The sequence below is a fragment of the Rhamphochromis sp. 'chilingali' genome (genome assembly GCF_963969265.1).
Source record: "Rhamphochromis sp. 'chilingali' genome assembly, chromosome: 3".
Taxonomy (NCBI): domain Eukaryota; kingdom Metazoa; phylum Chordata; class Actinopteri; order Cichliformes; family Cichlidae; genus Rhamphochromis; species Rhamphochromis sp. 'chilingali'.
In genome coordinates, this window is record NC_137931.1 from 19,481,719 (window position 1) to 19,505,215 (window position 23,497).

At 40.9% G+C, this 23,497-nt stretch overlaps 1 protein-coding gene across 2 annotated transcripts in view; it reads left to right on the forward strand.

Annotated features, from left to right (window-relative positions):
* Positions 1-23,497, forward strand: part of LOC308393345 (plakophilin-4-like) — an 81,939-nt gene that overhangs the window by 34,770 nt on the left and 23,672 nt on the right. For both annotated transcript variants that reach the window (XM_080877039.1, XM_080877038.1), the window contains 5 exons: positions 1,021-1,175; positions 8,791-9,289; positions 19,374-19,544; positions 20,287-20,488; positions 21,164-21,296. In XM_080877039.1, coding sequence (XP_080733165.1) covers positions 1,021-1,175; positions 8,791-9,289; positions 19,374-19,544; positions 20,287-20,488; positions 21,164-21,296 — 1,160 coding nt within the window. The remainder of the gene's footprint in view (positions 1-1,020; positions 1,176-8,790; positions 9,290-19,373; positions 19,545-20,286; positions 20,489-21,163; positions 21,297-23,497) is intronic.

Genomic DNA, 23,497 nt, shown 5'->3' on the forward strand with positions numbered 1-23,497 from the left:
GACAAGAAATGAGGGGTGGCTCAAGGCTTTTTTACAGTACTAAGTTTTAAGGAATGTCTACCATACAAGCATGTAGCATCCTTCAGCTTCACAGTCAGATCCACCCCTCTCTCATCAAGTCTAAACACCAGATGCTGAGGGAGCCAAAGCTCAGCCCGAGGCTTCACAGCAGCATTTTACCAACCAGTGAATATAAGTCCACAATTCTGAACCCACACTGGACAATCTGATCACATTTAAGAGATGCCAAAGGCCCCACACTGTTTCAGATGAGTCTAAAATACCCAGAACCTGATATCCGCCTCCGCTCTGCTGTCTGAGTTTTATTTTTTATAGTCTGCCATGTTTGGCGGAAATGTTTCCCACGTATTCACTCGTGGGAGCTTTGCATTACAGCCACAGCCTGCCTAATGTCCAACAGCGGTTGGACATTAGGCATCTTCACTGGAGTGTTTGACACTTTGGTCCATCAAGCTACCTCAGAAGCTTGTGTTAAACCACAAAAAAGTTGGACGGCCAGCAAAGCGAAGCAGTGGGTGCAGTTGTGAATTCTTATATGTGCAGAACACTTGCTGGTTTTATTCATGTTTTTAAAGCACGACGCAGAAAAAGACTCGGCCTCCTTCTCCCTCCACATTTATTATCGGTACCATTAGTAAATATGTAACATCTGAGTAGCGATTTGTAATGTTTAAAACAAACTTGCCTTTGGTCTTATTTATATTGCATACAGCTGGAGTGCACTGGAAGTGTAAAAATATCACCCACGCTTCCTCCTCCTGGTGCTACAGGAGAAAGTAGGCCAGCAGATTGTTCCAGGAACGGCTTAATGCAGATGTCCGCGTGTATGTATTTATACGCATAATATTTTTTTAACAAGTTGAAAGCCGAGTGAGATACTATGCAAATCGCAGTAAACCGCAGTGACTGATGTCGGGGTGGCTGTGGTTTGATCACACCACGTCCTGCTTTAATGTGTCACAAGAAGCACTGAGGCCTCTTATTGTGCTTTCCTTCCAGGCTCAGGAGGTCACTCGGTCCAGATGACCTCGTATTCTGACAGCGGCTACCAGGACAGCAGCGTCAGTTACTACAGCAACCAGAACGTAGTGCGTTCGGAGCCCCGAGCATCAATATCCAGAAGCCCAAGAGCAGAGGGTCAAGCTTCTGGGCAGGTAGGCCTGATCTCCAAAGGGTTACATCACAAGTCACTAACCTTAGAAAGAAAAGCTCAGGGTAAGATTTTACCTCTGTGTCCACTTAGCTTTTCAGCCACATTTAGTAAGATTAAGAGCACAAAGGTGAAAACCACAAATACAAATGTGTAAAAATGTCTTAAACCAATATTTTAGATCCATCCCTTACTGTGGAGAACATAAATGTTAGTGCTTTGCCAGTTCATAAAGGGTACTACCAGAGTCAGTCCTGTATGATTACAAAATGTATGTGCCACCTTTACAGGCTATGTGACACATTTAATTAACGAGCTACTTTCAACCACACCCATGAATCAGTATGCATAGTCACAGCTATGATTTTTACACTCATAGAGAAATGTAGCCACAGTTATAAAAGTGCAAAAATATCTATGTTAGATCGCAGATGCAAAGCAGGAGAGACATTTTCTCTCGCTGCAGTAGCGTACCAATGAACTCAGCACAGGGAACTCATTAAAGGCAACATTAACTATAGTTGTACACTGGACGTTGGTACTAAAGCAAATTAGGACAACCAGTGTTGCTAACTCCTCAGTAAGGAAAATCGCTATTGGCTGTCCTAAAAGTCGCTAGAAGTCGCCAAATGACGTCATCGCCTAATTTGCACAATTGGTCATGCTAATGTAATTGTAACCTGCGTTGTTGGAGAGAGAAATAACATCGTGGAAGAGACATAAAGTGAGTAAAAAAACGTCCTAAATGCAGTTAAATTTATTTAGAACTACAAATTAAATTTCTTTTAGCAATTATTGTTTTTTAATGTCACAATTCCAACCCTGCTCCTTTACCCGGGCTTGGACACTGGTGTCAAGCCAGCCTCCAATTCGAGACTTGCAGTCAAGCCAGCCTCCAGTTTGTTTTACGTTCCCTGTGTATTCAAAGTATTACGGGAATGGATGTGGAAACCGGATTTCAAAATAAAAGCCAACTTCGAGTGAATTAACAGATATGTTAAGAACATAATAACATATAATTTAGGCTTCTTTTTTTTTTACAAACTCTAATGTTAGATCTATATGACACAGCCTTGTACCCTAATTGTGCCCTGTCACTATCAAGGCCATCTTATTTTGGATTTCAAAGTAAAAGCCCTGTGAATCTTCATTTTTGAACTACTCTTTCAATGACTTAATAATGCTCTTAAAAGCAAAAGTCGTATTTCCAAATACTATTTGAACTTTATATCAACACTTTCCAACCACAGTCTTTTTACAGTGATACCATATCAATATCAAGTCAGTCTGATTTTGCCTTTCATAGTAATGGCCCTTTGAAATTGTCCATAATTGACTTAATCTTCTAACGATTCAAAATGCTCTAAAATGAAAAATTCTTGTTTCCACAGGGTAATTCCACCTTAGATCAACAGTATACAGCCCCACAGTGATACCATATCAATATCAAGTCATTCTGATTATGCCTTCCAAAATAAAAGCCTTTTTAAATTGTCCATAATTGACCTAACTTTCAGTGATTTCAAAATGTTTTAAAATGGAAATTTCCTGTTTCCACAGGGTAATTCCACTCCAGATCAACAGTATACAACCTCACGATGTTACCATATCAATATCAAGACATTCTGATATTGCTTTAAAAAATAAAAGCATTTTCAAACTGCCCATATCTGAGTTGCTCCTGGAACAATTTCAAAATGCTCTAAAATGGCACATTCCTGTTTCCACAGGGTAATTCCACTTTAGATCAACAGTATACAGCCCCACAGTGATACCATATCAATATCAAGTCATTCTGATTTTGCTCTCAAAAATAAAAGCCTTTTCAAATTGTCCATAATTGACCTAACTTTCAGTGATTTCAAAATGCTCTAAAAAGGAAAATTCCTGTTTCCACAGGGTAATTCCACCTTAGATCAACAGTATACAGCCCCACAGTGATACCATATCAATATCAAGTCATTCTGATTATGCCTTCCAAAATAAAAGCCTTTTTAAATTGTCCATAATTGACCTAACTTTCAGTGATTTCAAAATGCTCTAAAATGGAAATTTCCTGTTTCCACAGGGTAATTCCACCTTAGATCAACAGTATACAGCCCCACAGTGATACCATATCAATATCAAGTCATTCTGATTATGCCTTCCAAAATAAATGCCCTTTCAAATTGAGCATATACGGCCTACTTTTTTGACGATTTCAAAATGTTCTTAAACAGAATTTTGCTGTTTCCACAGGATAATTTCACTTTAGTTCAACAGTATACAACCTCACGATGTTACCATATCAATATCAAATCAGTCTGATGTTGCCTTCCAAAATAAAAGCCTTTTCAAATTGCCGATATACGACCTACTCTTTTAAAGAATTCAGAACGCTCTAAAAATGAAACTTGCTCTTTCCACAGGATGAATCCATGTTAGATCAAAAGTGTACATCCACACCATGGTACTACTTCAATTTCAAGTCATTCTGATTTTGCCTTCCAAAATAATGGCCTGTTGAAAATGCCAATAACTTACCTAACTTTCAGTGATTTCGGAATGCTCTAAAAAGGAAATTTTCTGTTTCCACAGAATAATTTCACTTTAAATCAACAGTATACAACCCCACAGAGATACGATGTTAAGATCAAGTCACTCTGATTTTGCCTTCCAAAATAAAAGTATTTTCAAATTGCCCGTAGACGACCTACTCGTTTAACGATTTCAAAATGCTCTTAAATTGAAAGATGCTGTTTCCACAGGATAATTCCACTTTAGATCAACAGTATCCAACCCGACAGTAAAACCATGTAAATTTCATGTTGGTCTGATTTCGCCTTTCAAATTAATGGCCCGTCGAATTTGTCCATATGTGATATACTCTTTCAATTATTTCAGAATGTTTTAAAAATGAAAATTGCTGTTTCAACACATATTGGGTTTTCATTTTGAAAAGCAAAATCAGACTCAATTGATTATGACAGAATTGAATCATAAAGATGATGTAAAAGGAAGCTGAAATTGCCACTAGGTTGTAATTGATAGTACGTTTATATTTTAAGTCTGTGGAAAGATGTCATGGTTGGTTTGCAAGCTGTTTTGTAATTTCTTTATTTAGAATGACATCTTTCCACAGACTTAAAATATAAAGAGCAATTTAAGAGCATTTTGAAATCGTTAAACGAGTAGGTCGTCTACGGGCAATTTGAAAATACTTTTATTTTGGAAGGCAAAATCAGACTGATTTGATATTGATATGGTATCACTGTGGGGTTGGATACTATTGATCTAAAGTGGAATTATGCTGTGGAAACAGCAATTTTCCATCTTAGAGCATTTTGAATTCGCTCCAAGAGTAAGTCATATATGGGCAAATTGAAAAAGCTTTTATTTTGAAAAGCAAAATCAGACTGACTTGAAATTGACATGGTAACATCGTGAGGTTGTATACTGTTGATCTAAAGTGGAATTACCCTGTGGAAACTGAAATCTTCCTTTTTAGAGCATTCTGAAATCACTGAAAGTTAGGTAAATTATGGGCATTTTCAACAGGCCATTATTTTGGAAGGCATAATCAGAATTACTTGAAATTGATATGGTAACATCGTCAGGTTGTATACTGTTGACCTAAAGTGAAATTATCCTGTGGAAACAGCAATTTTCACTTTTAGAGCATTTTGAAATCTTTAAAAGAGTAGGTCGTATCTTGGCAATTTGAAAAGTCTTTTATTTTGGAAGGCATAATCAGAATGACTTGATATTAATATGGTATCACTGTGGGGCTGTATACTGTTGATCTGGAGTGGAATTATCCTGTGGAAACACGAAATTTCCATTTTAGAGCATTTTGAAATCACTGAAAGTTAGGTCAATTGTGAACAATTTGAAAAGGCTTTTACTTTGGAAGGCAAAATCAGAATGACTTGATATTAATATGGTATCACTGTGGGGCTGTATACTGTTGATCTAAAGTGGAATTACCCTGTGGAAACAGGAATTTTCCATTTTAGAGCATTTTGAAATTGTTCCAGGATCAAGTCAGATATGGGCATTTTGAAAATGCTTTTATTTTTGAAAGCAAAATCAGAATGACTTGATATTGATGTGGTAACATCGTGAGGTTGTATACTGTTGACCTAAAGTGAAATTATCCTGTGGAAACAGCAAAATTCTTTTTAAGAACATTTTGAAATCGTTAAAAAAGTAGGTCGTATATATGCTCAATTTGAAAGGGCATTTATTTTGGAAGGCATAATCAGAATGACTTGATATTGATATGGTATCACTGTGGGGCTGTATACTGTTGATCTAAGGTGGAATTACCCTGTGGAAACAGGAATTTTCCATTTTAGAGCATTTTGAAATTGTTCCAGGATCAAGTCAGATATGGGCAGTTTGAAAATGCTTTTATTTTTGAAAGCAAAATCAGAATGACTTGATATTGATATGGTAACATCGTGAGGTTGTATACTGTTGAACTAAAGTGAAATTATCCTGTGGAAACAGCAAAATTCTGTTTAAGAACATTTTGAAATCGTCAAAAAAGTAGGCCGTATATGCTCAATTTGAAAGGGCATTTACTTTGGAAGGCATAATCAGAATGACTTGATATTGATATGGTATCACTGTGGGGCTGTATACTGTTGATCTAAGGTGGAATTACCCTGTGGAAACAGGAAATTTCCATTTTAGAGCATTTTGAAATCACTGAAAGTTAGGTCAATTATGGACAATTTAAAAAGGCTTTTATTTTGGAAGGCATAATCAGAATGACTTGATATTGATATGGTATCACTGTGGGGCTGTATACTGTTGATCTAAGGTGGAATTACCCTGTGGAAACAGGAATTTTCCTTTTTAGAGCATTTTGAAATCACTGAAAGTTAGGTCAATTATGGACAATTTGAAAAGGCTTTTATTTTTGAGAGCAAAATCAGAATGACTTGATATTGATATGGTATCACTGTGGGGCTGTATACTGTTGATCTAAAGTGGAATTACCCTGTGGAAACAGGAATGTGCCATTTTAGAGCATTTTGAAATTGTTCCAGGAGCAACTCAGATATGGGCAGTTTGAAAATGCTTTTATTTTTTAAAGCAATATCAGAATGTCTTGATATTGATATGGTAACATCGTGAGGTTGTATACTGTTGATCTGGAGTGGAATTACCCTGTGGAAACAGGAAATTTCCATTTTAAAACATTTTGAAATCACTGAAAGTTAGGTCAATTATGGACAATTTAAAAAGGCTTTTATTTTGGAAGGCATAATCAGAATGACTTGATATTGATATGGTATCACTGTGGGGCTGTATACTGTTGATCTAAGGTGGAATTACCCTGTGGAAACAAGAATTTTTCATTTTAGAGCATTTTGAATCGTTAGAAGATTAAGTCAATTATGGACAATTTCAAAGGGCCATTACTATGAAAGGCAAAATCAGACTGACTTGATATTGATATGGTATCACTGTAAAAAGACTGTGGTTGGAAAGTGTTGATATAAAGTTCAAATAGTATTTGGAAATACGACTTTTGCTTTTAAGAGCATTATTAAGTCATTGAAAGAGTAGTTCAAAAATGAAGATTCACAGGGCTTTTACTTTGAAATCCAAAATAAGATGGCCTTGATAGTGACAGGGCACAATTAGGGTACAAGGCTGTGTCATATAGATCTAACATTAGAGTTTGTAAAAAAAAAAGAAGCCTAAATTATATGTTATTATGTTCTTAACATATCTGTTAATTCACTCGAAGTTGGCTTTTATTTTGAAATCCGGTTTCCACATCCATTCCCGTAATACTTTGAATATACAGGGAACGTAAAACAAACTGGAGGCTGGCTTGACTGCAAGTCTCGAATTGGAGGCTGGCTTGACACCAGTGCTTGGACCGGCAAAAGTGACTCGAAACTGGCACTCTGGTGGAATTACTTTGTGTGTGTTTATAAGTAGTTTTAAACCTTGTGATTCACAAAACAGCATAACAATAAAAGAACTGACTGCGTTACAGTCAGTGCGGGAGCAGCGGCTTCGCTCATGCGCGATTCATTTGCCGTTTGGACGCACAGGTGTGAACGTCTCCTCCCCTGATAGCAGCTGGGGGAGGACTATCCTCCGCCTGTGAGCGCTTTGGTACGGGCAAGGTGCCCAAGGCAGCACCGCTGCCTGTTGAGAGTAAGAGCGATACGTGTTTTCACGTCAAAAAGTCGTCATAAATAAGTCTCCAGTAATACCAGAAAAAGTCGCCAGATTTGTCGCTAGTCGCTTTTTAGAAAAAAAAAGTCGCTAAGGGGGTCTGAAAACTCGCTAAATATAGCGATAAAGTCGCTAAGTTGGCGACAACACGGTGAATTCCAGCTGCTAGCGAATCATCGAGTAACACGATCAAAGCTCCGGCGCAGGTAATTGAACCTCATGAGGAGAAATCATATTCAGGTTTCCCACATTTGATTGGTTTTCAGAGCGTTGCCACCCGAAAAATATGTATGTCTTTGCTCTAAGCAATAATATTCTTTCTTAAAGTAATGACAGCTGGTTGAGGCTCGGTAATTACTGTCATGAGCGACGAAGAACATCAGCTAAACCCTTCAAATCAAAACCACTTCTACCTTGAAATGTCTCAGGCTCAAACATTATCAGCTCCTTTCTTTGTGGCTAATAATTATACGCACTTAGAATGAAAGTAGGAGTAGGAATGACAGATAATGGTGAGCCTGTTTGAATTTTCTCCTGATTTATTCCAAACCCAGCAGCCTCACTGGATGGGCTTACATGTCTCCGCTCTTAATTTCCCTTCGAGGCGTTCGAGGCTGCGATGGATTAAGGCGGCACAGATCGGCATCCAGTTGGCTGAGTCTGTAATTAGGAGACATTCTATATTTCATAAATGAGGAGAAGAAGAAAAAAGGGAAAATGTTTGACACCATAAATCAGGAAAATTCTGTCAAGTCTTCCCTAAAAAGTGACGCTCAGTCTGAAGTGTAATGAATTAGGACGTTTTCCCAGAGGCAAGCACGTTCAGCTTCTTGGACAAATGGAAAAGATAACGATGCTCTTCATCAGACGTGATGAAGTGCGCTGTCTGAGAGTGTGGCATTACTCCTAATTGGCGAGTATATTTGCAAATGGGAGAGGCGCAGTGTGCAGAATTTAATGTTCATTTGTCAGGTATTTATTTAGGAAACCAAAATGCTGAAGTGATTAATTGTCAACACTGTTACGGGTATTATACTTGACATTTTTAGTCACAGAGGAGCAAAGAATCAAGTGAATGTTAATTAGAAATGAATAAAATGCCATTAAATGTCATTTAATAATGATGCAGGCAGGCAGGACTACTGGAATATTTATTTAATTTCAATTATCCAAAATAAGAATACGGATTTTCAGTGTTTTTAATTGTTTCGTTTCTCTGCACCCTTCCAAGCACATCACTGAACATGATGCACATTTTAAACAGCACATAAGGGCAATTTAATGGTTTTTGCACAAACGTAATGACCTGTGAGATGCAAAGGGCACTTTAGGAAGGTGTAATAAAAATTCATGCCTCATTATCAGATGAATAAAATGTCACACTCTACTCTCTGGAAGGGTAAACTGTAATATTTCTTCTCCTCTTGGTTTCCCAGGCCTCCAGCCGGGTGTTACGGAGGATGGCCTCCCTCCCCTCCAGGAGCCAGTCTCCTGGCTGCGGCACCGCCGGCACAGTCTCACCTTCCCGCATCTCCCTGCGAACATCCCAAGGCAGCACGTATGACTCGCCCATCCTGTCTGAGCCCAAACCGCTGGCCGCTGTTTTCCCAGGCACTACCATGCCGCCCTCCTGCCCGTCGCCGACCTCCCCGACTGAGAGCACCCAGGGTAGAGGGGGTGGTGCAGGTGGAATTGTAGGAGTTGGACTAGGAGGAGGCGAAAGAGGAGGAGGAGGAAGTGGAGGACGTCTGGGGTCCTCCCTTTCCTTGATCGAGGGGAGGGGTTCAATGGGGTCACCGCTGCGCTCAGGAATGACGGCGGTGCCGCAGCACTACGGCTCCACCCTCCCCAGGCAGAGCCAGCCGCTGGCGTACGGCACCGATCCATACGGCCTGTACCAGAGGAGCGCTCTGCCCCGCCCAGACAGCCTCATAGGTCAGTGTGACACCCAGCTAATAACGGTCATGCTCATCGGTACCTGAGGAAATCAGTCCCCAGAAAAAGGATGAGATTGTCAACAGTCTTTCTAATGTGCCTCCACCTTAAAAACAGATTATTAGCTTTCCTGATGAGATTTAGATGCAGCGAGTTGTCACAGATTAGCTTTAAGACTTGAGACAGGAGAAAACGATCGACTCTAAAGTTCAGCGATTACATGTTTTATCTTGCTTGTTTTATCCACATAAAGGTGATAATGTTACAGAGGGTTATCTGTCTGCAGACAGCAGTCTCCACTCATTTCTAGGATTAAATCAACTCATCAGAGTCTGTTTCCTGAGCTGCCAGATGCATCACGTTGTCTCGTTTCCCTTCTTAGAGTGTACGTACCTCAAACTGCCAAAAAGCAACAAGATTTTCTATTTTTGAAGCTGTTCTAAGCAGTATTTATAGTCATATATTAAAACATTAGCTCCATTCTTACCTTTATTTACATTTTCCATTTGCTCCCTAAAATCAGAAATATTTATAGCAGACGTACACATTGCATTCAACAGCTTTTTAAGGTTTCTACCAGTGTAGTTGTTTCTGCAAAAACTACAACTGTTATCTTAGCAGTTCTGGTTTTTGAATTAGCAGGCTAATAAATGTATCATATTAGCCTCCTGTAGCCATTAGCCGTTTTACAAAAATAACAGCTTGAAAAATAATCAGAGACGTTTTGAAAAAAGGAAATAACTACTACTGTTTCAACATTTCAGCCGGTAATTATCTAATTATGTCACAAACTGCAGATTGAAGCCCGCTAAATCATTATTTAAAGACTTCTAAACAGCGTTAACTATGATTCAGTGCTTATTTGCTGATTTGGTTTTAACTTTTTGGATGGTTTTTAAATCTTTCTATTCTTTTTCTTTTTGTTCACCCAGGTCCTGGCAATCAGGACAATCAAGATATTATAAAAAGCAATAAAAATCAGAGCGTATAATGTAAAACATAACTGGTCCACTTGCAGTTAAGTCTGTGTGACTTTACAGAACAACTTGGAAACAAAGGGCTCTTTCATGCTTCAGCAAATCCAATCCCAACTAAAAGAAATATGGTTTTAAAATAAAGCCAATTATTAAAAAGCATGATCTAGATCAAAGTCCTTCTTTGTTTCAGTTCTCAGAGGGAAACTAGGTCAAATAAGGCATTAAATTCGTAGTCTTAAATTCGACATAGTAAAACCATCACAACCAGTAAATGTTCATGAATAGCTTGATTCTCTTTCAGAGCTGCAGAGGCTGATAAAAATCTCAGGTGTGAAACTGTGTAAACAAACCTCTGGGATCACTGCAGCCTACGGTCTGATATTGCATTCCAAACGTACTGAGTGGAAAGGCGCAGCTTCTCCTTTCCTCCATCTCTTGAGTCAGTAATGTAGCCGGTAGAGAGGTCAGTCTCTGGCCTGGAGGGCTGCTGGAGAAACGTTAAGTTTCCCTTGAGAAAATGGCTGCACTGCAGCGGGAGGCGGACTGATTGTGCGCTCTCCTCGCTGTAAATAAACAAAGCCACGCTCCACAGCCTCGACACCATTTCCTCTGTTGATTTAATAACCTTTCCTTGGTCTGGGGAAAGTTGACTGAGCAGCGCTGATTTAATATTGTAGCACACAACATTTGTGCTCTCTGCAGATGTTTCCTGCGTCTTTGTCAAGCGTCCAGAATCATTAATCGAAGCTCACGTTGAACAAAATAAGTTTGAGGCAAAGTGCAAGCTCGGCAGGTGATGTTATCTCCTATCCAGGCTTGGGGAGCTCATTTCATGTTTTGTTTTTTTTGTTTTTTCTTCAGTCAAATTATTTTCCGGCACTGGCAGATAATGCTGCTGGGTTAGATAAAATTTTATTTGATCCACGCTAGTATGAAAATAAGGAGTGCAATGTCGTCTGGGAAGGATCTCACTTGTAGCAGGTAGTTCTGAAGTCTTTTAATTTTAATCTTGTTGGCGGCTGTGATTGATGTGCGGCAGGTTAAAGGAAAACAAGCCAGAGACAGAGCCAATGCTTAAAAAACACACTGCGCACGATCGCAGGGCTTCCATTTTCTCTCTCATGTGCCGTTCAGCAAAATGATGGCTGAGCGAGGAAACCGCGTTAGTATCAATGGGTCTGAATATGAAGCAGAAGAAAGAAGCAGCAAGGGGTTGCAGTGCAGCAGGTCGACAGTGATTTATATTGCATGTAACACTCATAGAGGAGTGTTTGACCAGAAGGCTGCTGGATGCTAAGAACCTTGACTTCTGCTTGTTATGAACTGTGGTCTCACCACCATCAGTCTGCACATGCCCAGTGGGAGCATATCTAGCAGGGGGCTTGTGCAAGAAAAACTTTGGAGAGCAGTCCATACCTGATTTAAATTTTGCCCATGTCAGTTTCAAGTTCACCTTGTCCTGCACATCTGGACCATTTTCAGTTCCACTGCTATTTTTAGATGGGGTTTTTTTTTGTTTTTTTTTAGATGTCCTGTTATACTTGCGCCTGTTACACTTTGACAGCAAGCATTAACGTCTTCATTAGAACATAAAAAACAGGGCATGAGCTGAGCTGAAACAAACAATCAAAAACTAGGAATTTTGGGGAGACGTGGAACAAGGAAAAGATATTACTTCGTGGGAGGATGCAACAAAGGACAAGTTAATACAGACACAATAGATAGACACAGGGTGATTAGGGAAGTGGAGACACAGGAGAACTAAATCACAGGAGAAAAGACAAAGGAAGCAAAACTAAAAGCAAAGCACCAAGAACACTGACTCTCAAAGTAAAACAGCAAGTGTGATAACAGGAAATGCAGAAACACAAATTAACTAACAGTGAGTTCCTGAGAAAATCTGAATTTCCAAGTTCCCATTGTGAAACGCGGAAAGTCCCTCTACCTCAGATTTCCCACTCAGAAAGACGAAGCAGCCACAGCAACCCCGAGTTAACAATGCAAGATGGTGCCACTGAATATAAACAGAGGTAAAACTTAAACTTTTATCCTGTAACGTCACTGTTGTTCATTTATGTTTCACTCAATAAGCTATATGCAGAGCACTGACCAGGCTCTAGTCATGAATGTATTTAAGTGCAAAAGAATATATATATCATGCTCTACTGCTAGTGATACCTGAATGGTTCTACCTTGCTAAGGAACCAAATCAAATCCTGTTTTTCCTCACTTTTTCAAGAGCACGCTAACTCCCAACATCTGAGTTCTGAGGTATCTGTAACGCAGCATAAACATGGGAGCCTAGACACGAGAGGATTAAACAATGAGGGAGGAATAAACTCTAAAGCAACCAGGAGCAAGTAGCAGCACTAAATACACCAAAACATACATGAAGTAAATGTAAACCATTTACAAACCACAGTCCAAATAGATGATTCAAATAAACTAAACAAAAACACTGGACCCAGTGTATCTGCTGTGGGCACTGGATATGCAATGTTTGTCACAATCGAGATTCTTAAACTTGACTTTTGTTTTTGGCCAAACCTGCAGGGAGGCAAATGCGGCAAATGGTCCAAATAGCGACCGATGATTATGTTGGTATCTGCAAAAAAACCTCACAATGGTGTGCACGACAGTGTAGATATTTTACTTCAGACAACTCATAATGTTACAGCCGAAGTCCATCCATGACGATGATGTCAGGAGTACAGGCTCCTGGTATTGCTTCTCAGCTGACATCCTAACCCTTTAACTCTTTCCCCCTTAAATGTCTGCTAGAAGTAACCCGTGTTTCTCTTTTCTAAACTGAGTGGTTTCCATATTTCAGGCACAAAAGAACAAACTTTCCAGAACAAAACGACTGCGTGTGCGTTAGAAGTTAGTGACGGTGATCTCTGCCTATACAGCTTACCAGGGCTACCCTTGAAAAATCCTGGAACCTGTTCTAATCTTTATTGATTTATACTGAGATGTCAAAACTAGTCATTGACGGTACAGGGGAGGTCGTCACATGCAGTCTTTATGGGGGTTTGGAATCGGGTTCAATGAAAACTGCTTATTTGTAGCTGCTGAACCAGCTCTCATCACCATTTGTGATCCTCTATAGAGAATTCAGGTCATTTGGAAACAGAGCTTGATGTTTGATCACACCTCATATCTTAGCAGCTATTACTGCTACTATTCCCGTTACCAGTTTTTACACATACGCACAGAGAAGCCCACTCATATTCAGACTCTCACCTGGTTTTATTGTCATCACAGATTTTCAAAAGTAAGAAGTTGGTGAAAATGTTTTAGCAGATCACAATAAGACACCATATTTTAGATATATGCAAATGCAAAAATATAAGAACATACGTCTGGCAATTAATTAATTAATAAACAGTCATACTTTGTCCAGGAAAATAGCTCATGTGAGTTCTTACAGGCCTGGAACAGGTTGCGGTTAAGGTTGTGAGCGCCTTTGATGAACCGTTGGCTGGGCAGTGCATCAGTGCTCGTACATCTTCTGGAAGAAAGGAAACTCACTTCCCATAATAGGCTCTGCCTCCCTCACCACTCTCTTTGTGATGATTTAAGATACTGTGGTTATAGATGGATGGACATGGTCACATGATACTTAGGAGTCCAAAGTATGCCAAGAAAGTATCCCCCACACATTACACCACCAGCAGAACTGCCGATATAAGGGAGGACAAATCCACACTTCTAGGTTGTTCCATCTGAATGTTGCAGGAGGATTTGAGACTCAAGTTGTAACTTCACTTTCTTCACAGGAGTGGCACCTAGAGTGGTCTTTGTGCCTCTGTAGCCCAAGGTTCGGGATTTTGTGCATTTAAAGATGCTTCTCTGCAGACCTTGGTTATAATAAGTGGTTTTCCGAGTCACTATTGTCATCAGCATGAAGCAGTCTGCCCATTGTCCTCTGATCTCTGGCATCAGCAAGGCGTGTTCACCTAGAGAACTGCTGCTTACTGGATATTTTCTCCTTTTCAGACCAGCCTATGTAAACGCTAGAGATGGTTGTGTGGGAAAATCCCAGTAGGTCAGCAGTTTCTATAACACTCTGACCTATAACCATGCCACGCTCAAAGTCACTTGGATCACCTTTCTGCTCAGTTTGAACTTGTAAGGCTGGGAAGTCTACATAACAGATTTGAGCTTGTTAAATGTGGGCCTGGAAAGAAGCTGAAACTAAACTGAACCATTTCTAGGTGGATAGAAAGATGACGCTTCTACCTTTGTTTCATCATCTCAAGCTGCTTTGATGTCTGGCAGCTCACCGTGTATTTATATATTTTTAAGCAGTGAGTACTTTTCAGTGTGAGTACACACCACAGAGCCTTTGTTAGAACTAACTACAGTCCACTCTTGAGTCACCGCAGCTCCGCTCCAGCTCGGTCTCACCTAACGAGAGACTGGCGAACACACGGGCCTCCAGGTGAGTTCAGTTTGTCTAATGAGGTGCTAGGAGTGGATTTGCAGTCAGGGTGAGTTTGCAAGTCTGTCATTCATGCATGCCGCCGTGATTATTTTTATTATTAATTATAGCTCAGTGTGTCAGTTTTGACGTCTTCATTGTGCTTATTCTGAAAATGAGATAAAATGGAGAACAGAAGTTGGCCCGTTTGCCTGATAAATAACCTGCTTGTGTTTAATATGTCATTTAGTGGGAACCTTTAAAAATAGAGTAAAACTGGTGAAATGTCAACACATTTAGTGCCACTAAACATTTCCTTTTGTTTTATGCGAACTGTGGGAACTGTGAAGCTTTGAGGGATGAAATTAGTTTGACCACTCATCAAAATTAGCAGCTACTGTCAGTCTACAGAGTTAATAACAACGCTAAGTGGATGATGAGAAGCTGACTGACTTTCTGTTGAGAGCCAACCTTTTGACTTTGTGCCTCTCCGATTGGTTGAGACAGCCGAGGCTGGCTGAGAAACTTGAGAAGGGATTATTTCTGTACTGCTGCCAGGCTGTTCAATGAGCCTGGCTTACAGCTGCCTTTGAGGCGTCTTTGGAGCACATTTCAGACCCAAAAGTGGCTTTGAACTAGACGTGTTTGACTCTGTCGCCGGGGCCGTGGTGATGTTGAAGGACGTGAGCTTTGTATTCTGGAAACGTTAGGACGCAGCCGCTCCTTGCCTGTTAACTGGTTATCGACAGCTTCCTCCCTGCACGAGGCCGGTGGAGGATTTACTGTCGGAGAAGCGCTGCTGATGCTGCAGCAGCGACACAGATTTATGCCTCGTCCTGCCCTCTGCCACTTTACTAAGCCGCTCCCACTGACCCATATAGGGGAGTTTCTATCACAAAGCCCCATGGAGCATCAGCATGTGATTATCAGCTGACTGCACTGGAAGGCTTTATTGTACTAGTCTTCATATGTTTTCTTCTGCACTGTTTTTGTGTGCATCAGCTCAAGCATATGTGTCAAGAATATGAATATGCATTTGTGCATCTTGTGTGTTGTGCTATTGTTGTGTTTGTGCATGTGTGAAAACAGGATGGAAGGATTTCTTGTGCGTTATGTCTGTGTGTGGGTAGGAGGCAGAATCAGTGGACTAAATAAAATGCCTTCTATTCTCTAGCTGACTGGTTTTCATCCTGCAGTGCTGCTAAGTGGCCTAATACGTCGCCTAAGTCCTTATTCCCGGTTATCCTGCAGATCCAGCGTAATCCCAGATTACACGAGTGAGACAAGCAATAGATGGATATACAAGATTAGGCTATTACTGATCAGTGAAACTCGTGGCTTAGGTACTGAAACCCGGTGTGCCTCCAAAACACAAATGCAACTGCAAGATGAGCTGGTTTTTTGTTTGTTTTTTGTGGAAATAATTTTTTCAATAAGCGCTGTCATTATTATGCTTCAGATTTTTAAGTTTTGGTCTTCCCAGATCTCTTTTTGATTGAAAACAGAAAAATAGATACAGGAAGGATCTGTTTTCATGTAACAAGGATTGATCCGCAATGTCTGATTTAGCATAATTAGCTAAAAGTCATACATGGACAGATATCTAAAGACAGCAGATGAAATAGTGTAAAACCATATATGGATAATGTAAATGTGTAAATTGTTCAAATAGATACTAAATGTAATAGGTAGGTAGGTAAATGGCTGATATTGTAGAAATTTGTAGTAACTTAAAAATGTGGTTTAAAGCCGTGAATAAGCATTTTAGCTAAAATTATTGGGTAAGTGGCTGAAATTGGGTTTAGAAGTAGCATAAAAATGTATAAAATTGTTTAAAATGATTGGATAAATGATTTTAAAAGCTCAACGTAAAAGATTGTTTGAAATGGTAATTAAGTTGTCGATAGATGGCTGAAATTTTAGTGAATTAGAAATTTTGTGCTAAATGCATGTAAAGACAACAAAACACTAAATGTAAAGCTGCAGGCTTTTCATTTAAAGATACTCCAATATTCCTTACCTCACATCATCTCATGTCTCATTTTATTTATTCAAAATGACTTCTGCGTTATTCTTGCGTTGCCAGTGCAGACTTCTCCCTTGCAACATCGTCACCATTTTCTCTGCTTCTCCTGGAATTGGATGTATTTGTCCTAAATTAGAGAGATGAGCGCATGGTGGTATGCAGGATGCACAAGCCTGTGGGTTCAGATTCAGTCTGATTCACACATATACAGCTGTGGTAAGAATAAAATAGGTAGGTGTGCACGTTTAATTAATCTGATGGTAATTTTGGGTACAGATGTATTTTTTTGTGAAAGATAAGAACACTTCTACTAAAATATTAGTGAATGAATCCCAGTTATCCCAGGCCTAGCGGCAAATCTGCAACAAGATGGCTAAAAAAAGAAAAAAAAACATCCTTGAGCTGTTACTACATTACTTTAAGATGTGGCAGCTGAAGAAGGCTTCACAAGCTGCTGAATCAAGTTTCCACGGGACTGGAGACTTTAAAGGTTTTAGATTAGTGTGTGAAAGTGTGTCTCAGAGTGCTTAAATGGTTGGGATATCGAAAAGTAGTCTGAGTAACTGACAGAAACGGCTGTAAACCGCTGACACCAGTTTACTAGCTTAAACCTTAATGGATAAAAAGATAAATCCGGTTTCAGAGAAATTGTTACATTATTCACCAGATAAGCGGGTTGAGGACGGAATTATTCAGATTCTATTTTGGTTTCTAGTTATAACAATGCAAACCAGCCTTGACATTGACAGTTTAGCTGTAATAAATTATACACAGGACACAGTCGTCTTTATATTATTAATAGTGTAGTAATCTCCAGTTTAGGAGCCGCTGCAGTGCTCGATGTTTGATAAAAGCCTTTGCGAACCCCTTGAAACCTGATTCTGTGTCGTTCTAGCACATTTCATACATTTGGTAGCTTTAGCATCCTCTAACCTGAAGGTCACACTCTTTATGGGCCATTGAAGAGCCCTCGAGTACGACCCCGAGGTCCAGATTGAACAGGGCTTTTTTTCATTTTTTCATTTTCTTTCAGAAATGCATCCAGCCATGTGAGATCAGAGCGCCCATCTCTTTCACTAGGACATTTATGTAAATTGAGAGAGGCAAACTGCAGAAGTAAATGGCTCCTTCATCACCAGCTTTAAGTGCAAATTGTGTGCTTCAGCTGTTGGACTGATCCGCCGAGGCTGCCCCCCTCATGCCCTAAAGCTTCTTTATAATTGGAGCACTCTTTGAACTGATCTGCTCTGAGATTGGAGGATGGAAAAACCCTCTGCTTTACTTGTTTGACTTGCTGGTGTCTGAGCCTACAGCACGGTTTGAATGACCAGAGTCTTCATGCATTTTATAGGCGCAACAACAGTTTCTGGTGACTTAAAATACAGAGTATTGAACAGTATGGATTGGCACGGTCTCACAAGTTGATGACAAGCATGCGAGCCAGATAATGAGGCGATTTCATGTGTGACCATGATAGGCTGGTGTCATGCAGCTCTGGGCTTCTTTTTTCTTTCTTAGATATTAGACATTGTGTTTTCTTGCACATTTTTCAGTATTTCTGCACACAGTACATGTGAAGTAGCTCAAGTGACATGAGTACCTTGAGGTGTACCATCAGAACATGGTACACTGAGGCCATAAAGGGTCAGCAACAACACTCAGGTAGACTGTGGTGATTAAACGATGCTCAGTTTGTATTAAGTGTGCCAAGAAAATATCCCCCACACAATTACCCCACTAGCAGCCTGAACCCTTCATAGAAGGCAGGATGCTTTACTGCTTTTTACACCAAATTGTGACGCTACTATCCAAATGTTGCAGCAGAAATTGAAAATCATCAGACTGGGCAGTATTTTTACAATCATCTACTATCCAGTTTTGGTGAGCCAGTGTGAATCCTCAGTTTGCTGTGCTCCATGCGGTCTTCTGTTGCTGTAGAACAGGGGTGTCCAACTCCAGTCCTCGAGAGCTACTGTCCTGCAGCTGTTAGATGCATCCTTGTTCCGACAGAATAGCTTATTACTGGGCCTTTGCCAAACTTGATGGCATGCTGAAGTGGTAATCCAACCCTTTGATTCAACTGTGTTGGAGTCGGGATGCATCTAAAAGCTGCAGGAAAGTAGCTCTCGAGGACTGGAGTTGGACACACCTGGTGTAGAAGATGCTCTTCTGCATATCTTGGTTGTATCGAGTGGTTATTTGAGTTACTGTTGCCTTCAGTATGAAGCAGTCTGGTCATCGTCCTCTGAGCTCTGACGTCAACAAGAGATTTTCTCCCAGAGAACTGCTTCTCGCCGGATGTTTTGTTTGTTGTAAACTTTAGAGATGGTTGTGTGGTGGAAATCCCAGTAAGTCAGCAGTTACTGAAATATTCAGACCAACCATCGTACCACATTCAAAGTTGCTTAAATCACCTTTATTCACCATAAAGGGTGACTTGACCATATTTGCATGCCTAAATAAGTTGCTGCCATATGATTGGCTGAGAAGACTTTGGCATTAATGAACAGTTGTACCTAACAAAGTTGCCGGTAACACTATTAGGATGTCTCCTCATCCTCTGTGAGTGTAGTATGGAGGAGGCCACCTCAGTAAACATTTTTATGTTTACTGTGGTGTAAATAACGTTTATTTAAAAGCTTAATTGTCTACTTGCAGGGCTCCACAGCTCATACGCCGGTCACAGCGGGCAAATTGATCCAGAGCTGAGGGCGGCGTTGTCTCCAGACTGCCACATGACGCCTGTTTTCGACGAGCGCTCCTTCCACAGCCCCCTGTACCACAGCCCCACCCACGACCCACAGGGCTCCCTCTACAGGACAAACACAGGTACTGCATATCAGCAGAAGTTTGACTTGTTTATAAGGAAATATTTCTGCTAGCTGCATGTGACAGTTGGTTATTTAAATAAAATTAACAAATTTTATGTCCTAATAAATCAAATTTATGTTTTACTGTGAATTATCAATACATTTCAGCACTAAATCTAACTGGAAATCAAAAGGAAGTAAATGCTAACTGCCCCAGAAAATCTGTATCATATCCGTAGCAGTGCTGGTGGTGGTATTGGGTTGTGGTAGCAGTCTTTTTGAAATGAGAGAGTTACTCAGACGACCCAGTTTTTATTTTTTCTTGTTTCCCCAGGTTGAGATGGAGCTCAGTTTCACATCTGGTTAGAAATTATTCCTTTAAAATCTGTGGCGGAAATCGTGGTTTACAGGCACAGGAACTGTTATTACTATCGCTCCCCGAGGTCAAACTTTAATTAGGCTGAAACCTTTCATGTACTCGGCAGCTTCTTAATTGAAGTCTTTGCTGAATGATTTAAGGCTGAAAGCTCTGTAGAGTTTGATAGTGGAGGATCTAAGGAGCCATTTTAGTTTTGTTTAGTCAAGATTTAAACAGGTTTGGCCTGAGACTCGTCTCCCTGCCTGCTGAAGCACTTAATGTAGAATATTACTTTCTCTTTTATGTGACCTTGGAGGCATTTTGACGATGTAAACTGCCTCCAGAAACACATCCTTGATCGCGAATGAAAGAAAGCACAGATTAAATTTCCTAATTTTCTTAGGAATGGGGACTCTCCCTCGGACCACAAGCCATTGCAACACGCTGCCGTACCAAAGAAGCAGCTATGGGCTGAGCTCTGCAGCTGTATACGTCGACTCCTTCAGGGTTCCCGGCGAGCCCGTCTACTCACACAGGCACTCTGGACTGGTGGACCAGGTGGTCACCCGAACCCCGTCCATCGAGAGCATCCACAAGGACCCCAGGTACTCAAAGTCTCCAACCACCAGTTCTTCTCAGTACAATACAGTTTAATTAGCATGTATACTGGTGTATTAATGTGAGAGAGCTTGCCACAGTCTTTATTTTGGGGGGGTTTAGGCTGTCTCTGTGTTGTCTGCAGGCCTCTGTTGGGGCCTCGCCATCTGCTGCAGGACTTCTTTTTCATCTCTTGGCCGTAGATTTTTTGTTTTTGGAGTCTGGCTGTTTGAGCTCACTGAATTAATTTGGCCCCCGTTTTTGCTGATGATGAGCAATATAAACACACAAATCACTCAAACTTTTACACAGTGATGTAGGTGGTCACAGAGTGGGTATTCAATTTATTCAAATTCTGTTACTTGACAAAGAGTGTTTATTTTTTACAAAATTGCTAAAACCCATAGTAGATGCTTGCAATATACGTGGGAATGTCTTCAGCACCATCCAATGCTCTGCTCAGTCATCCTAGTTTGTTTGCTTATTTGCTGATTTACTTGTTAAATATCAGGCAATCAAAAGGATAAATCCTCTGAAAATAGAAAATAGCTAGACATTAAAAAAAATGTCAGAAGTGTTATAATGAATCCAAGATGCTACAAAACAGCACAAATAAACCAAAAATGGCTGAGCGTAGAAGGTGAGCCACCCTTATGGAGACTTTTCTCTCTGTTTCCCATCAGGGAGTTTGCTTGGCGTGACCCCGAGCTGCCCGAGGTCATCCACATGCTGCAGCATCACTTCCCCTCTGTCCAAGCCAACGCCGCCGCCTACCTGCAGCACCTGTGCTACGGAGACAACAGGGTCAAGGTGGAGGTAAGGGGATGATACATGCTGGGCAGTCTGTCTGGGTAAAAATAACCAGACAAACGTCACAGATATGACTCAGTCGCTGCTGCCGTGTCTAAAGGTTTCAAAAACAGCTGTGCTGAGACCTAATTAATGTTGATCCTGTCCAAAAAACATCAGGAAGAACCCATTAAGAGTTCCAGTCGGGGACAGGACAAGCTATTTAAACAGGATTAAAGGGATTTCATTGTATACGGTGCAGAAAGAATTATATCTTAATCCGTTGAAATACTAGCAAGTCTAATCACCCGTTAATTTTAAAACATCAATTTAATAGAGTAAAAGCTGGTTCCAGTTTGCAAACATGAACACTGGTGCTTTTCTCTGCACAGTGATCCACACCTTTTATGCTGCACATCGACATTATTAAAGTTAGCAAAACAGAACACTCTAAAACTAAAAGAGGTAAAATAAAACTAAGTGTTCCCCAGAAGTGCCAGCAGAATGAGCATGTTTAGTAAGACTGACATTCCTATATGACAGTGACAGGCAGCTGTCTCAAAAAGTGTTTGGATTATCCAGAGTGCAGTTTTTAAGGGGAGGGTTAGAGGAGATGCATCTACAGGACAAACAGTCAAATCAGAAACTGACTTTCAGCGGTCTTCATCCCTTGACAGCAGAGGTGACACTGTTGTTGGGCGGGGGGGAGGGGGATCAGGAAACATCTGTTCAAAATCCCACAGTTATGAAGTGCACAGTTTGCTTTCTTTGCAAGTAATGGTGCAGCTGCTGGGACGGGCTGATAGAGAGGAACAGACACTCTCTTGAGTGGAAGAGTGAAAGGATCCTGCCTAACCTGACGGCCCTTCTCTGCATCATTCAGTTAGAACTTCTGCTTCACTGCTGTAAAATATGTTAGTCGTGTCATTATCACATATTTATAAACTCTAAACCTCAGTCAGATCAGTCTGCTGCTGATCTCAGTAATTGTAACGCCTCCTTCCCTGTGCAGGGAAGTACTGATGTGGGTGAAAAGCAGTATAACAATAAATATGCTAACAGGCTTCAGAGGATAGGCACACAGGATAGTGTGTCATGAACATTCTGGTTCATGACACACTCCCCACAACATGAATGGTTTTCTCTCATCTTTTATAGGTTTTCTTTGTTTGTTTATTCATTTTTTCACTAGTTTTGCATTTACCAGCATCAGGGTCACTATTGGTACTGTAGCATGGGGAGATACCTGGACCCTACAGAGGCTGCACAGGTAGGCCGACTTCCTGGTGGAGTCATGGCATTGCCAGGTTTGCTGTGTCTTCCAGCACAGTCTAAAGAGCATGGAGGAGACAGGCAGTTACAGGGCCGTACAATGCCCTTAATCCATCAGCTGGACCAGCATCTGCTCCCTTGTGTAAGGAGGAACAGGAGCACTGCCAGAGATACAAAATGACCTGCAGCAGGCCGCTGGTGAGTATGTCTCTGACCAAACAATCAGAAACAGACTTCATGAGGGTGGCCTGAAGGTCTGACATGCTCTTATGGGCCCTGTGCTAACTGCTTGGCACCGTGGAGCCCAATTGGCATTTACCATAGAATGCCAGAGTTGGTAGGTTCACTACTGGTGACCTGTGCTTTTCACAGATGAGAGCAAGTTCACACGGCGCACATGCGACAGATGTGAAAGGGTCTGGAGAACCTGTGAAGAACGTTATGCTGCCTGTAACATCGTTCAGCATGACCGGTTTGGTGGTGGGTCAGTGATGGTCTGGGGAGGCATATTAATGGAGGGACCTACAGACATCTACAGACTAGGCAACGGCACCCTGACTGCCATTAGGTATCGGGATGAAGTTCTTAGACCGACTGTCAGGAGTGCTATGCTGGTGCAGTGGGTTCTGGGTTCCTCCTGGTGCATGACCAAGCCCGGCCTCATACCACATAAGGGTTTGCAGGCAGTTCCTGTGGGATGAAGAAACTGGCTGTTACACTCACCTGACCTAAATCCAAAAGAACACCTTTTGATCTTTGGTCCATTCAGTCCCCTCAGACTGTCCATGAGGTCAGTGGTGCCCTGCTTCCAGGTCTGGGCGAAGAACCCCCAGGACACCATCTATGTGGTCAGGCATGCATACAAACTACTGAGCACCATCTTGAACTGCTGCCATGAAATTTCATCAAAATAGAGTACCCTGCCACATCATCTTTTCATTTTGAGGTATCTTTAA